The sequence below is a fragment of the Octopus bimaculoides genome, chromosome 6 (genome assembly GCF_046866305.1).
Source record: "Octopus bimaculoides isolate indiv1 chromosome 6, ASM4686630v1, whole genome shotgun sequence".
In the NCBI taxonomy this organism is placed as follows: domain Eukaryota; kingdom Metazoa; phylum Mollusca; class Cephalopoda; order Octopoda; family Octopodidae; genus Octopus; species Octopus bimaculoides.
In genome coordinates this window covers 83,943,006-83,955,025 of record NC_142933.1, presented here as the reverse complement: position 1 = coordinate 83,955,025, position 12,020 = coordinate 83,943,006, and the positions used below count along the sequence as shown (strand labels likewise).

The following is a 12,020-nucleotide window of genomic DNA, read 5'->3' as shown; positions in this document are numbered from 1 at the left end:
CTAAGAGAAAATCTCACTAATATTTTAGTATCCTCTAAAAATATTGCAAAACTCGATTTCATTACTGATCATGAAAAGCTTTATAAGAAGCGATTTAACGTCCAAGATGGAGAAATATTATTCGGAGAACCGCACATCCTGTACGAAATTGTATTTGATGGAGTAGGCATGGGATAATCAATGCTGAGTTTGAAACGCTGATGTATAACAATTTCAGGAATACATAAAAGATAGAGATGTCAGCCTACGTAAAATATCACAAACTATATTTGTTCTGAAGAACGTAAGCAGGAGCATGTATAAAAATATGAAAGGGCATCATGTATCTATTAATTTCGATGACGTCTTAAGATATTGCAAAGAGAAATATAAACTGGTAACTGTCATTAAAGTTATCAGGAAAATACAGATCAACAGGTAATTTCATTTGCCGTTATACTAATTTCTCATTCATTTAACCTTTCAGCTGATATTCCATAGTTGCAATGTGACCACGATAACAACTAAATTTATTCCAAAGTTAAACACTCATTCCTATTTATATATCTTTAGTAAGAAACATTGTCATGTCCCCAGCAGACAAAATAGAAAAGGTGAATAATTAAGTATGATGTAGCTAATGCTGAACACATACCTTTTCTTCCGTAGCTTTGGCAAGTAGTTTAGCGTGGTCTTCGGGAGGCATACCAAATGCATCTTGTGCATATTGGTAGAGATCTTGCATGTATGGTAGGTGTCCACCGATAGTCGTTCCGATCTTATGTTTAATGGTGTAGAGAACTTCAATGTAAAGAAGCTCATACTGAAAAAGAAAACCATCAATGACAATAATAATAATAATAATAATAATAATAATAATAATAATAATAATAATAATAATAACATTTTCAAATTTTTGGACAAGTCTAGCAATTTTTGGGTGGTAATAGATGATTATATTAACCCCAGCATTTGACTGGTACTTTATTTTATCTCAACGTCGAAATGAAGGCAGACAAAATTAAACTCAGAAGGTAAAGAACCAGAAGAAACGCCGCTAAACATTTTGTCTGTCGAACATGTTAATGATCCTAACAGTTAACTGCTTTATTAAATCAATAATGTTAATAACTCTGCCTTGGTTTAGGCACAAGGCTGGCAAATTTGTGAGTTTATGTTTAGGCGATACCATAGAAACCTTGTTCTGAACGGTATTTCATATAAGCGCCTGTATGAGTAATCAAAATGTGACATTATGACTTATATCATTTGAAAATCCAGATTAAATCCTATTATGTCTTATACAAGGTGTCAACTTACTTCCTGCTTTGTTGGTTGATGCAGTTTAAGTTTTAAAGCAATCTGTTGCTCTGCTGGCAACGGTTTTTCGGCTTTCTTGGCTTCTTCGTGCTACAATAAAAACCAAAATGAATATGCATGTGTAAACATAGAAACTGAATTAAAAATAAGTAAATATTAAAATCATATACAATAATGATTTTCAGCAAATATATTCCTTTATTGGTTTGAATAATTAGAGTTAACTGCTTTAAAGTGTTTTTTCTAGATTACATTTACCTATCTTATGAATATTGTAAGATGGAAGTGAGGAAATCTTTGGCAATCGACGAAATTTTGCGCCCAATAAAACTGGAAATCCCACTCATAAATTTTTCAAAAAATTCCAATGATCAGAAAAATTTTACAACTTAAGATTGTACCTCTGTTGTATTATTCATCAAAGATTGATGTCTAGATGATTTTAAAATGAGCAATATGATCAAAGTTTAACAAAATTTACTAAGATCACAAAAAGAAAGGATCTAACAACCTAGATGTTACAGAAGTATTGTGATTCTATGTTCGATTGTGATGGCTTTTTCTGGCTAAAGAACTAGTGTATATTCAGCCCTTCTAACGTTAGATGAACATCTTCATATATTTCAAATTGACTATTTGACCTAAATTGATTATAGGACTTGTCATCTTTGGTCGATATGTAATCATTTAAGGGATACATGTCTGGTGATTGGCCTGGAAATTGAGACTGCCGAAAACCGCGTGAATGTTCCAAACTTTAGTCTAATCGAAGTTTATATCTGTATTATAAGTTATATTGTTGGCGATTAGAATGTAATGGATAATAGCATATTGTAATATATTTCAGGATATTTAAGAAAATAAATTTCAAATCCTTACATTATTAATAGCATTGTCGAAAACTGAATTTCCTGATTATGGTAACGGAACAAAAGCAATAATCACTGTTTTAACAATGTTCTATATTTGATGCTCAACACTTGCTTAGGACAACGGAAGGAATAAAGACAAGTCTATTGCATAAATTTGATTATACTAAGACTTGATATTATTTAAATAACAATCAATGTACACAGTATGTGGATATTCAAGGTGAGCTCTGATCCGCTGCATGCAAATGAGTTCATTACTGGGTCCAGAACTCTCGTGGGAAAAACATTCGCATCCACGCAAGGTAATCTATGGTAGACCAGCAGTCGCTCATGCAAGCCAGACTCTCCTCTCCATGTCACCGATATTATCCGAAGGAAAGACAAAGGCCGATATAGCCGGGCACCAGTGACATCGTACCTTATTCCTACAGCTTAGCGAACCAGAGTAACGTGAAAGAGAGTGTGTTGCTCAAGAATTCAACACACAAGCTGGTCTGGGAATCGAACCCATCATTTCTGGATTGTGAACCCTAAAATCTAATCACTGAGCCATGCACCTTCACAAACACATACCTACACATACACTATATTATAATATATATATATATATATATATATATATATATATATATATATATATATATATATATATATATTCCACAGATGAGATCCAATGATTCTCGGTGTAGAAGACACTTAGTAGTGCTCAAAATATTCAAATTTAGATTCCTATATCTTTACAAGGGATCGATTCCGTAAAGAATGGCGTTGAGGGGATATAGAAGCAATTATGCAAATATGCAAATTAGGTACAAACTCGCAACATGGGAGAAAGCAAAAGTGGAGACATTCAGATGACGAATTTGTAAGTTTAAATATATAGATATGTATCTATTTATATCAATAGGTCCAACTTACACAGAGTACAGACGACAGTGAAAATTAAAAGGGGTGAAAGAAAAGTATTACAAGTCTAACAGCTGTTTTTGCGGCTTCTGAGATCCATAATAATATTTGTAGATGTAATTCATCACAATACGTGTCCGTGATGGTTACAATCAACATTGAGTGAGACGGGACTCCATCATAAGGGTAGAGAAAATCTTACATTTATTTCTTAATGCAGAGAACTTCAAAGATGGAATGATTGAATGTGGATAGGTGGAGAAATGGGAATACAGCTATACTTAAATTACTCAACTAAGAGTCTATCACAATCGATAGCAGAAACAGCGTGTTTGTCTTGAGAATCGAGTTTCAGGTTACTGTTTCACGCGATGATCACGGTGGCGTGAAACTATATATATATATGTGTGTGTGTGTGTGTGTGTGTGTGTGTGTGTGTGTGTGTGTGTGTCTGTGTGTGTGTCTGTGTGTGTGTGTGTGTGTGTGTGTGTGCGTGTGTGAAGACATATATATAAATATATATATATGACATTTTGAATGAAGTGTTACATTTGTTGAATCTTCGCTTCTATAATAAATCTCTGCTGAAAAATTGAATATGTACCAAAGAAATGAAGCCCAAATATTCTCTCTTCCCGATAGTTTTGCCACTGTTATCATTGAAGGTAATTATCAAGATTCAGTAATTATCAGTTCAATTAACAGTAAACGATAACTTATCTATTTTACACTTCTTGTATGTGAAGCATTTTCTCAGCAAATTTCAGCTATCGATAATTCGTTCATTGAAGAACGTGAGAAAATTATCAAACAAAACGTGTGAATACATGGAGTTGAAGATATATGTAAGCAACAAATTAAACTAATAACAAACACCAGATGGATGGAATATAACACCGTTGTTTCTTGTTAAACGAGAGTATTAAGCATAAATACCGACTTTCATCAACAAAATACTTGAAGGAAGCGATTTAGTATGGTAGCTGTTCACCAAATGACTCATTAAAAGGAATATAGTAAATTTACACGTATGAAATAAAGAAATTATTGAATATATATATATATATATATATATATATATATATATATATATATACAAAACTCGCACAGTCAGTCTAGGAAACATCTGATGCTACGCTCTGACAGAAAGATCTAAGTGCCATCTATACATGGGCTGAGGATAACAACATGCAATTTAATGCAAGTAAATTCCAGGCCCTTCGCTATCAGTTATGCGCTGCTCAGGAATCACGACATCAGTACGTTGGACCAAGTGGAGCAACAATCCCAGAATCTAATACGGTGCGTGATCTTGGAATAGAAATGAGCAACAATGCCTCATTTCACACACATATCAACAAAATGGTAGCAGTATCCAGAAGACTGGCCGGTTGGATTCTGAGAACATTCCGGACAAGGTACTGATAAACTATGATGACACTATGGAAGACATTTATCCTCAGCCGGGTGGACTACTGCTCTCAGCTATGGTCACCCTCTACTATAAGTACGAGAGCAGAGCTTGAAGCAGTTCATCGACATTACACAAAGAAAATTGCATCAATGGAACGACTGAGCTACTGGGACAGATTGAAAGAGCTACGACTCTATTCCCTGGAAGGAAGGGGGAGAGGTATGCAGTGGGATGTATATGGAAGATACTGGAAGGACTGGTACCAAACTTTGGAATAAAGAGCTATACCAGACCACTGTGCTGTCTCCACTGTGCCGACTGTTTAATCTCGGGCAAGGACGATGTACTGAAATAGCGTGGGTTTCAAGGGCTGTTTAACTGTCTGCCTCCATGGAGTGGATGTAGTCCCATAAAATTCGTCAATTTTATTAACTATAACTGAGTTACAGTTAATATCCAACTTGACTCACATCACTTCCTCACAGGGATACAAAAATAAAGCAAAGCCGAACATGGATCACCCCTAATAAGGCATTTTATTGAGTTGTCATGACAGCATCGGGGAAAATTAAGACTGATTCAAAATGTGCATGTTTCCTCTCATCCACACCTATTAAAATACAGTCATAAGAAATATCCCTATATAAAATCGATTCACAAATTTCAAAAATATGTTTCTTATCATCGTAAACGAAAGCAAGCGATTTAACACTGAAAAAGTAAATATAACGCAGTAAATATGGAGAAAAGTATGATTATATAAATGCGAAAAACATACTGCAATAAATAAATAAACATTAGAAAAAACAGTTTGGGTTAGATGTGTGATTGTACGATCTTAAATACATCGTTGAAGTAATAAAGTAGAATTTTCGAGTTGAACACGATTAGAAATATTTTCTCCACTGGAAGCACCACCGAACGCAAATACAATTTTATTGGGAGAGCATCGTTGAGAAACCAAAGTATAGAGCACAACTTAAATAGATGAGAATGGAAAGGAGAAAGAAAAGAGATTAAGAAAATCACCAATATTTTTTAGTAGTAAGACCTGATAATTTTCAAACAATAGAGATTGTTAGCTCCTGAAATCCATATAGTCTTCAAATTCTTGCACGGAGCTTAACCACTATCTATTTATTTACAGCTGCCCTATAAAACCCATGATCCAATGAATTACAAGAGGGAACAGTATCAACTCGAGAAATATTTCTAGAAGACCAAATAATAATACTTCCCAGATCCCAAATGTCTCTCAACAATGTACATAAAGCATTTATGTATACACTGAACAATATACTGATTACATATTATTGCAGAATTATTTTGGTAGAATACTTGAGAGAGTGTTATAAATGTATATAAAGAACAACTGGGAATTATATCACTGAAAGTCTTTTGACAGCAACTATGGATCTTCTATACGAAAATAACATATGCTGCCAAAATGGAAAACATTAAGAGCACAAAAATGATTGAGAAAATTAAAGAATAAATATTGCTTGAAGAACAAAGATTTTCAGCCAAAATTTCGTGTTACCTTACACTAACAAGTCTCTTAAAGCAAAACAACATTCATTACCAATAATTTGAAGGTCATAAACCACTCCTTTTTATGGATCATTACTATATATATATATATATATATATATATATACACAAGACGCAATATCCATCGGAGAATCTATTCAGAATTCTACATGAACACATCATTGATATCAAAATACGCATGGTTTGAGGAAAGTGTCCTAAATCAATAATAGTTATATTAAATACAGCATAAGAAATAATCGATTACGTCATTTGCAGCTACCTAGTTCTTGCAAAGACTCAACATTTCCTGAGGCATAAACACGAGTTAGTAGCAATATCCATTGAACAATATTTAGGCACTCCCACATCAAAACGTGAAAGTAAATAACATAAATACTTACCAAATCTTATATATAAGAACACCTTGGTTATTATAGCTGATGTCTTTGAAGATGAAGACGATGATTAAAGGGAACTCTTAGATGTAATAATCAAAGGAAATATATTTACTGTTCGATAGAAATCTTGATGTATTCCGACCACATTATCACTCATTAACACAAAGAAAATCTGCTAATGTGTAAGGAAATAGGGAAAACGTGGGAAGGAGAATAAAAGTAAGGCAAATAAAGAAGACTCACGGTGTGTGATAAAAGAAAATAACTGGAATGAAAATATCTGCATTTGTAGGGCACCTAAGTATATATATATATATATATATATATATATATATATATATATATATATGAGATGTTTTGGTATCCAGAAGACCCAAAAAGCAGGTAAGGCTATGTAAGCGCTACGGAGGGACCGCTGTTAAGCTCCCTGTTCAATAATAGCATGAGTGAGGATTCTAGGGCAGGACATGTGTGAGGGTGTATATTTTAAATAAAATAAGATAACGGGGCCAAGGCAATTTGATATTCCTAGCATATTTATAAGTAGAGAGGTGGTCTTACAGCTGTTTCAGGGAAATAAATGATATCACATCATCAGAGACGTGTTAAAAGAGCTTCAAGCTCTTTTAACTGGGATATCATTTATTTCCTGAAACAGCTGTAAGTCTACCTTTCTAATTTCTAGGAATATAAAATTGCCTTGGCCTTGTTATTTTATTTAAATCACACACACACACACATACACTCACGCACATACACACACTCACATGCACACGTTTAAAATGTAGCCCAAATGAAAGCAGTTCCCATTTGAAATACACCTTCAGTTATCTGGCATTAGATATAACCTATACCTATTCATCAGAATAAACCTCCACTAATGTAAAACTCTCTCCCATCTAAAAAAAATGGACTTAATGATTTATGAACACTAAACATTTCTACATATCAATATAAATTCTTTCGGAACATTTTGCAGTACGCCGCGTGGTGTAGTGAAAGCTCCGAATGAGGCTACTGACAAGAAATAAGAATAACCGTTTTAAATTTGGAAACATGACCACATTTATTCGAGATTATTGTAGTTTATTATGAATTGCAGCCCTTGAATAACTCTCTGTTTTGCACATTCGACATAAATTGAAGTATATAATGCATATATTCTGTCTGGAGAATTTGAACTCAAAACCGCATAACTCATTGAAGTTTAGTTTTCTTACGCTAGTAATCCTATGGAAAACATCAAAATTACTTCTTGTACAATTACCGCCCACTAAATGAATTTACGCATGCATAAATAAATAAATAAATAAATAAATAAAGAATTTTCTTTGAAGAATATCGGCAGCAAAAATACATATTTCACATTGAAATTTAAATGTGATTATGTTTATATAATTTTAAATTAAATGTCATAAAAAATAAATCTTTTATACGAAGACAAATTACAACATTCCTTGTCGTTTAATTTCACGCTACAAAGATATTAATACACATTTAAAATAGCCCTTTCTTGAGTAAAGTAACTATGGAAATCCAAGATCTGTTTAATGCTACGTATTAGAAAATAAAATTAAATAATAGTTTATGAATCTGATTATACTTTTGGTGAATCAGTTGTAATGAATAGAGAGACAATACAATGTACATGAAAGCTAACATTTTGAATAGATTGAAAATTTAATTTAAGAATTATGACTAATTCTACAGATGCAAGAGAATTGGATTAGTTAATTACCACATAATAATATAATGATTACTTATAACGCGCAGCAAAAAGTAAATAAGAATATACACAACTGATGAACATATGAATGAAACTAATTAACATTGTCTTTATAAATAATAGATACCATAAATTTTGAAATAACTGCTTTCTGATTCACCGCACACAGCTTAACCGTATTTAGTAAATGAAGCAACACGAAGTTGGAAATTTTGACATAGCAGTATAAGGCAAAGGAAATTATATTATTTGTAGATAAGTATTCGCGGACTATGAGTTTATCGAGAATATTCCTTTCGTTTAGCTTGCACGATTTGAGATTGGTTTTAATTTTTCACATTTAATATACCCAATGCATATAAATATATAGTTAAGCTAGAAGAAATGTGGAGCTATGAATTAATACAAATCTTAATCATAAGAGAGAAGGCAGTAACCATTATTTTTTGCATGATAACTGGAAGAGAAGTAGTTACGCTTAGATAGAAAACCTGACAAGATTGCAATCAGCGGACTATAATTCTATAAGGACCTTATAGTGCAGGTGGTGATGTTAAAAGCAACTTGTTTCTGTACTCCTCAATTGCATTTTAGAGCACTAGTCATAAGGTTATTGTGTTCAGAGTTTTCGTAAGTACTCATTTCTTAAATAAATGTTACACCAGCGAAACCAAGAATAAAAAAACTGTTTGCGGAATCAGGTTGCTGTTACCTTACTTCCATACATTTAAGTTTTATTAAGTAAATCTTCTCTAATGTATATATTTTTGAATTAATTAAAAATGTATTAGTAAACATATTAAAAGATGAATAATCTCGATAATGCAATAATTTGATACATTTGGTACATTGTTTCCAAGAATACTGTTTCAAGGAATACATCGTCCTAAATTTCTATTTATTTTAGACGGTAAACTGTAGCCCAATGTTGTTCATAATGCTTGCAAATTAGCCAACCACAATAATGATCATTCATTATCACAGACCTTTTCTGTTAATGAAAGGTAAATTGGAATTAGATTATTCCTACTTTTCCAGAAGACATTAGAATTGTAAATTAACTGAAATAGTTTCATTAGAGAATTCCAGTCCCTCTTTGGTCTTCGTTTTCGAGGAAATTATGCAATAATTTTGTTGCTATTGAATTTTAAATTTCTAGTCAGTTAGCCATATATCACTTATCTTTGTCGATTATCTTCAGAAAGTTATCTACTGTATATATACATATCACCAGAATCTAGTTTATGTATATATATATATATATATATATATAGCACACCGAGTATATTTGTCTTTCTGCAATCTTTAGTATAAAAGTTAACAAGATCATCAAAATTACAAACGAACGCAAGTCTGCATCTACTTATCATGTTTCATTGTTTTCTAGAAAACGTTTCTATCCATATAATTTTCAAATTGAGTAAGGAGATAGTGCAACGCGGATGGACCAGAATCATTGAACTGTATACTGAATCATATCTGCGACCGTCAAATGGAACAACTTAATTCGCTACCTATCTACTAGATATAACAGCCAAGTCACTGAACGTCACATTGTATCACCTAAATATAAATGATTGGTGCATTGGCCAGTGTAGTCCTAGATACACAAAAAGACTAACGAGTGCTTTCGTATGATGAAGTGCAACGCCCTTCACCGTAAGCCCGATCAAACTAAGTATATGGGAAAAATATCAATTATCTTCCATCTAATCACCAGGATATTACTGGAAAAAATTTGTCAACGGTAAAGGATAATACACAAAAGTTGCCTCAGCACTATTTGGACTCAGAGGAGGGAATGACGAAGCAAAATATTTCGACGCATTTGGTTTCCAGTTTAGTCAACTTATTAATATTATTCTCTTATCGATACTAATTTAAGTAATACATTCTATGTTAAATGCATATATTGCATTTTAAATCAACCAACAGTTATACCATAAATCTTCCAATGTTTTCTAGAATATGTTTTTTCAATAAAATTATTCCCAGAGAATAACAGGAACAAATCAGAAAGTAAAACGAATAATCGGAGTAGTAAACGGTGTTAGAACTAACATACAAAGCTGTCGCACAAACCTGAAAATATGACACGTTTTCCCAAATTAAGGTGAGATAAGTAATCTACAAAGATCAAGACAAAAGAGTTAAGGAGAAAAGAAACAGACAAAACATATGTGAAATTAGGGAGTTGATAAGACATCGACGAATCGACGAATATAATAGAGTAATTATGTAAGGAATAGATAATTTATTCAAATGATAAAGGAAGTTTGTAGTAATTACTGACTGGCGGGCGTGTACTTTGTTTATAATCACACAAACGGTAAATATCGTGTTAATTACTAAATAACACAATTGGAATGTTATGAATATAGTAAGGTGTAGTTAAATAAAGCAAATATAAAGTCAACAATACTGAAAGTAGATTGTAATGTATTCATGATCGTCACAAGGAATTATTAATATATTCCAATATTGTACATGCACTAACTGATTGTTAAGTTATGATCGGTTAGCATGTCTACGATTCCAGGTTTAAGAAAGCAACGTTACTTCGGTAGGCTTTTCATATTACAACCAGCTAAGAAAGTGATAATATTCTGCGCTCTATATAGTGATATCATAGTACAAAGTATTAATATTGTTTGCACATAAACGTTTTAGCACATTTTAAACACATACTTACAACATGAAATTAAAGAGGTTTTAGTTTTTATAATCTATATCAGCTTATGAAAGTAATCAGAACTAAAATTTTCTCTTTACATGTGATAATAGTTTCCCAATGTATCTTCCTCTAGTTACACGCATAATTATACGTTTTGAGTAGGAAATGTAAAGCTGCAGTCATGTACGTTCTTATAATTAATACTTAACTAATACTATATCAACTAATTAAGTCTAACTGTTATGGCGTGTTTTGCATATATTATAGGTGGCGGCACGTATCGACATAATGCACTTCAGGTGTCGCTACGTTATGAATTAAAAAAAACAAATAATGTATTATCACGAGGTCTTGCATCTCTCTGTATTCACAGATATATCTCAGTGCTTCGAATTTAATAAAGTGAAACAAGTAGTTGACCGGTTTAGTTTCCCATTGCCGTCACCGAGTCTTTAGAAATTGAACCATACAGTATTATTTTTAAATAAACTAAATTTTGCATTTTGAAATCTATATGTATATTTGTCATAAACATTGTACCGAATTAAAGAAATAACGAAATAACGATGATTCATTTCTAGAAATAATCTATTTTTAGTTTTAGCTATACTACTTCAGAGGTTATTAAGGTGAAGTGCAATGTTCATTTATAGGAAATGAATTAGTATTGTGTTTTGGGAATAATAACTTCATCGACTATAGGTCTCAATTAGTTTATTATATGTAGTTTATTATATGTGTGTACGTTACACTAAGGCAATTAACACAATGGGTTTCGTACAAAAAATACCGGTTACCTGTATTATCTCCAATGTTTGCTACATTGCTGATATCCATTGCTACTGACATGCACAAACACACGTGCACGTATTTGATGCGCTTCCATACAATTTCCATCTACTCAATTGCTCTCAAAAGCTCGTTGGTGGTGACGAGGGACAAACTGACACCATAGAATAAATTTAACCAACAGGTGGCAGCTGTGGGATTGAGACTAGAAACACGTGTTTGCAAACTAAACTATTGAGCCATAAAGATATTCTCGAACCAATTTAATAAAGGTCTTAGTTTCCAAATTCTAATATTTCTAGGGTTGAAATTTCTCACATCACCATACTGGTGGTGTCGATCTAAGTTACCATCGGTAAGACCTATGTTACTAAACGATTATACCTGAAACTCTGAGTTACTAATCGTT

The 12,020-nt window shown here is 32.6% G+C and overlaps 1 protein-coding gene across 3 annotated transcripts in view; it reads right to left on the bottom strand.

Annotated features, from left to right (window-relative positions):
- Window positions 1-12,020, bottom strand: part of LOC106870527 (BAI1-associated protein 3) — a 1,021,331-nt gene that overhangs the window by 342,330 nt on the left and 666,981 nt on the right. For all 3 annotated transcript variants that reach the window (XM_052968680.2, XM_089354166.1, XM_052968681.2), the window contains 2 exons: window positions 1,300-1,389; window positions 635-802 (listed from right to left, as the gene is read on the bottom strand). In XM_052968680.2, coding sequence (XP_052824640.1) covers window positions 635-802; window positions 1,300-1,389 — 258 coding nt within the window. The remainder of the gene's footprint in view (window positions 1-634; window positions 803-1,299; window positions 1,390-12,020) is intronic.